This window comes from Beauveria bassiana, assembly GCF_000280675.1.
Source record: "Beauveria bassiana ARSEF 2860 unplaced genomic scaffold BBA_S00205, whole genome shotgun sequence".
NCBI classification, from domain to species: Eukaryota; Fungi; Ascomycota; class Sordariomycetes; order Hypocreales; family Cordycipitaceae; genus Beauveria; species Beauveria bassiana.
The window spans coordinates 1-1,307 of NW_007931035.1; the positions used below are offsets into that span (position 1 = coordinate 1).

General features: G+C 51.0%; 1 protein-coding gene across 1 annotated transcript; it reads left to right on the forward strand.

The window, feature by feature from the left end:
- Window positions 1-105: 105 nt before the first annotated feature.
- On the forward strand, window positions 106-1,300 carry BBA_10365 (restless-like transposase; the record flags this gene model as incomplete). The annotated part of the gene is made up of 2 exons (XM_008605460.1): window positions 106-1,245; window positions 1,295-1,300. 2 exons carry the CDS (start codon window positions 106-108, stop codon window positions 1,298-1,300), a joined length of 1,146 nt encoding a protein of 381 aa, XP_008603682.1.
- Between the last annotated feature and the right edge of the window lie 7 nt (window positions 1,301-1,307).

Consider the following 1,307-nt stretch of genomic DNA (forward strand, 5'->3'; position numbering starts at 1 on the left):
TGGTCCCCCATGCAGCAAATGAAAATGGGCAAAACGTGTTTTCTCCCAACATGATAGCTATCTGAGGATGGCCGAAGGCGTGAGTTCTGCCATTCTGCAAGCACAATGTCGACACCAACGTCCTTTTCGTCGTCTCCCGCTGCGACGCCGTCGCCAGCTCCTACATTAGCAGGCTCTTCGCTGTCAAGTACATCTGCTCAATATTCCCATCCTCCAGATGAGTTTGTCCAGGACGGCATCACATACGTGAGGCGCGGGAGAATCGCAAGCAAGGGGTACCGACTGGGCTCGTCACATATCTGGAAGTATGGCCTCCAGTATGTTCGAGGTAGTGATAAAAAAGAAGTGTATTACTGCCACGAGTGTGTGGTCGGCAAGCACGAGCAAGAATTGTTTGTCATCAACGGCACTACGAGAGTCAGGAGTCATCTTGAGCAAAAGCATCAGATTGACTCCTTCACTGGCATGAAGAAAAGCTGCGCACAGAAATCGGTTTTTGATCAGCAAAAGGATGGAGCTGCTTCCAATGTCTTCTTCTGGAAGGACTCGATTGACAAGTTCAAAGAGTTGCTCATCCGCTGGATTGTATGCTGCCACATCGCCTTCTTTCAACTGGAAAATCAGTATTTCCGGGAGCTTCTCTTCTTTCTGAATCCCGCGTTGATGAAACACCTGCCCAAGGCAGCGCGGACGATTCGAAGCTGGGTAATGAATGCTTTTGTGTCAAAGAAGCAGCAACTTATGGAGGAGCTCCGCCAAGCGCGCAGCAGAATCTCTATATCTTTTGATCTCTGGACCTCACCTAATGCTTATGCTGTTCTTGGTGTCGTAGCAATGTGGATTGACGCCACTGGTAGGCGACGATCTACTGTGCTAGGCATGCGGCGTGTCTATGGCGAACACAGCGGCGAGGCGATCGGATCCATCATTCTTGAGTTATTTAAAGAATACGACGTTGGCGGGGAGTTGGTTGGGTACTTCATGCTAGATAACGCATCATCAAACGACGCCGCCGTGGAGTTCATTCTCAAGGACCTTTGCCCGTGGATGAGCCCTAGGGAGCGTCGCCATCGGCGGCTTCGCTGTTTAGGCCACGTCATCAATCTCTGTTGCCAGGCGTTTCTCATGGGCCGAAACTGTGAGAAATATCTCGCAAAGCTGGAGAAGCATCATCTGCGCGGTGATTATGCAAAGGTGGAGGAGCTGTGGAAAAAGTTTGGGTGTTTAGGTCGCCTCCACAACCTGGTGCGTTACATCAGGCTCACCCCCCAACGCCGTGAAGAATTTGCTTCAGTCGTGATAGGCGG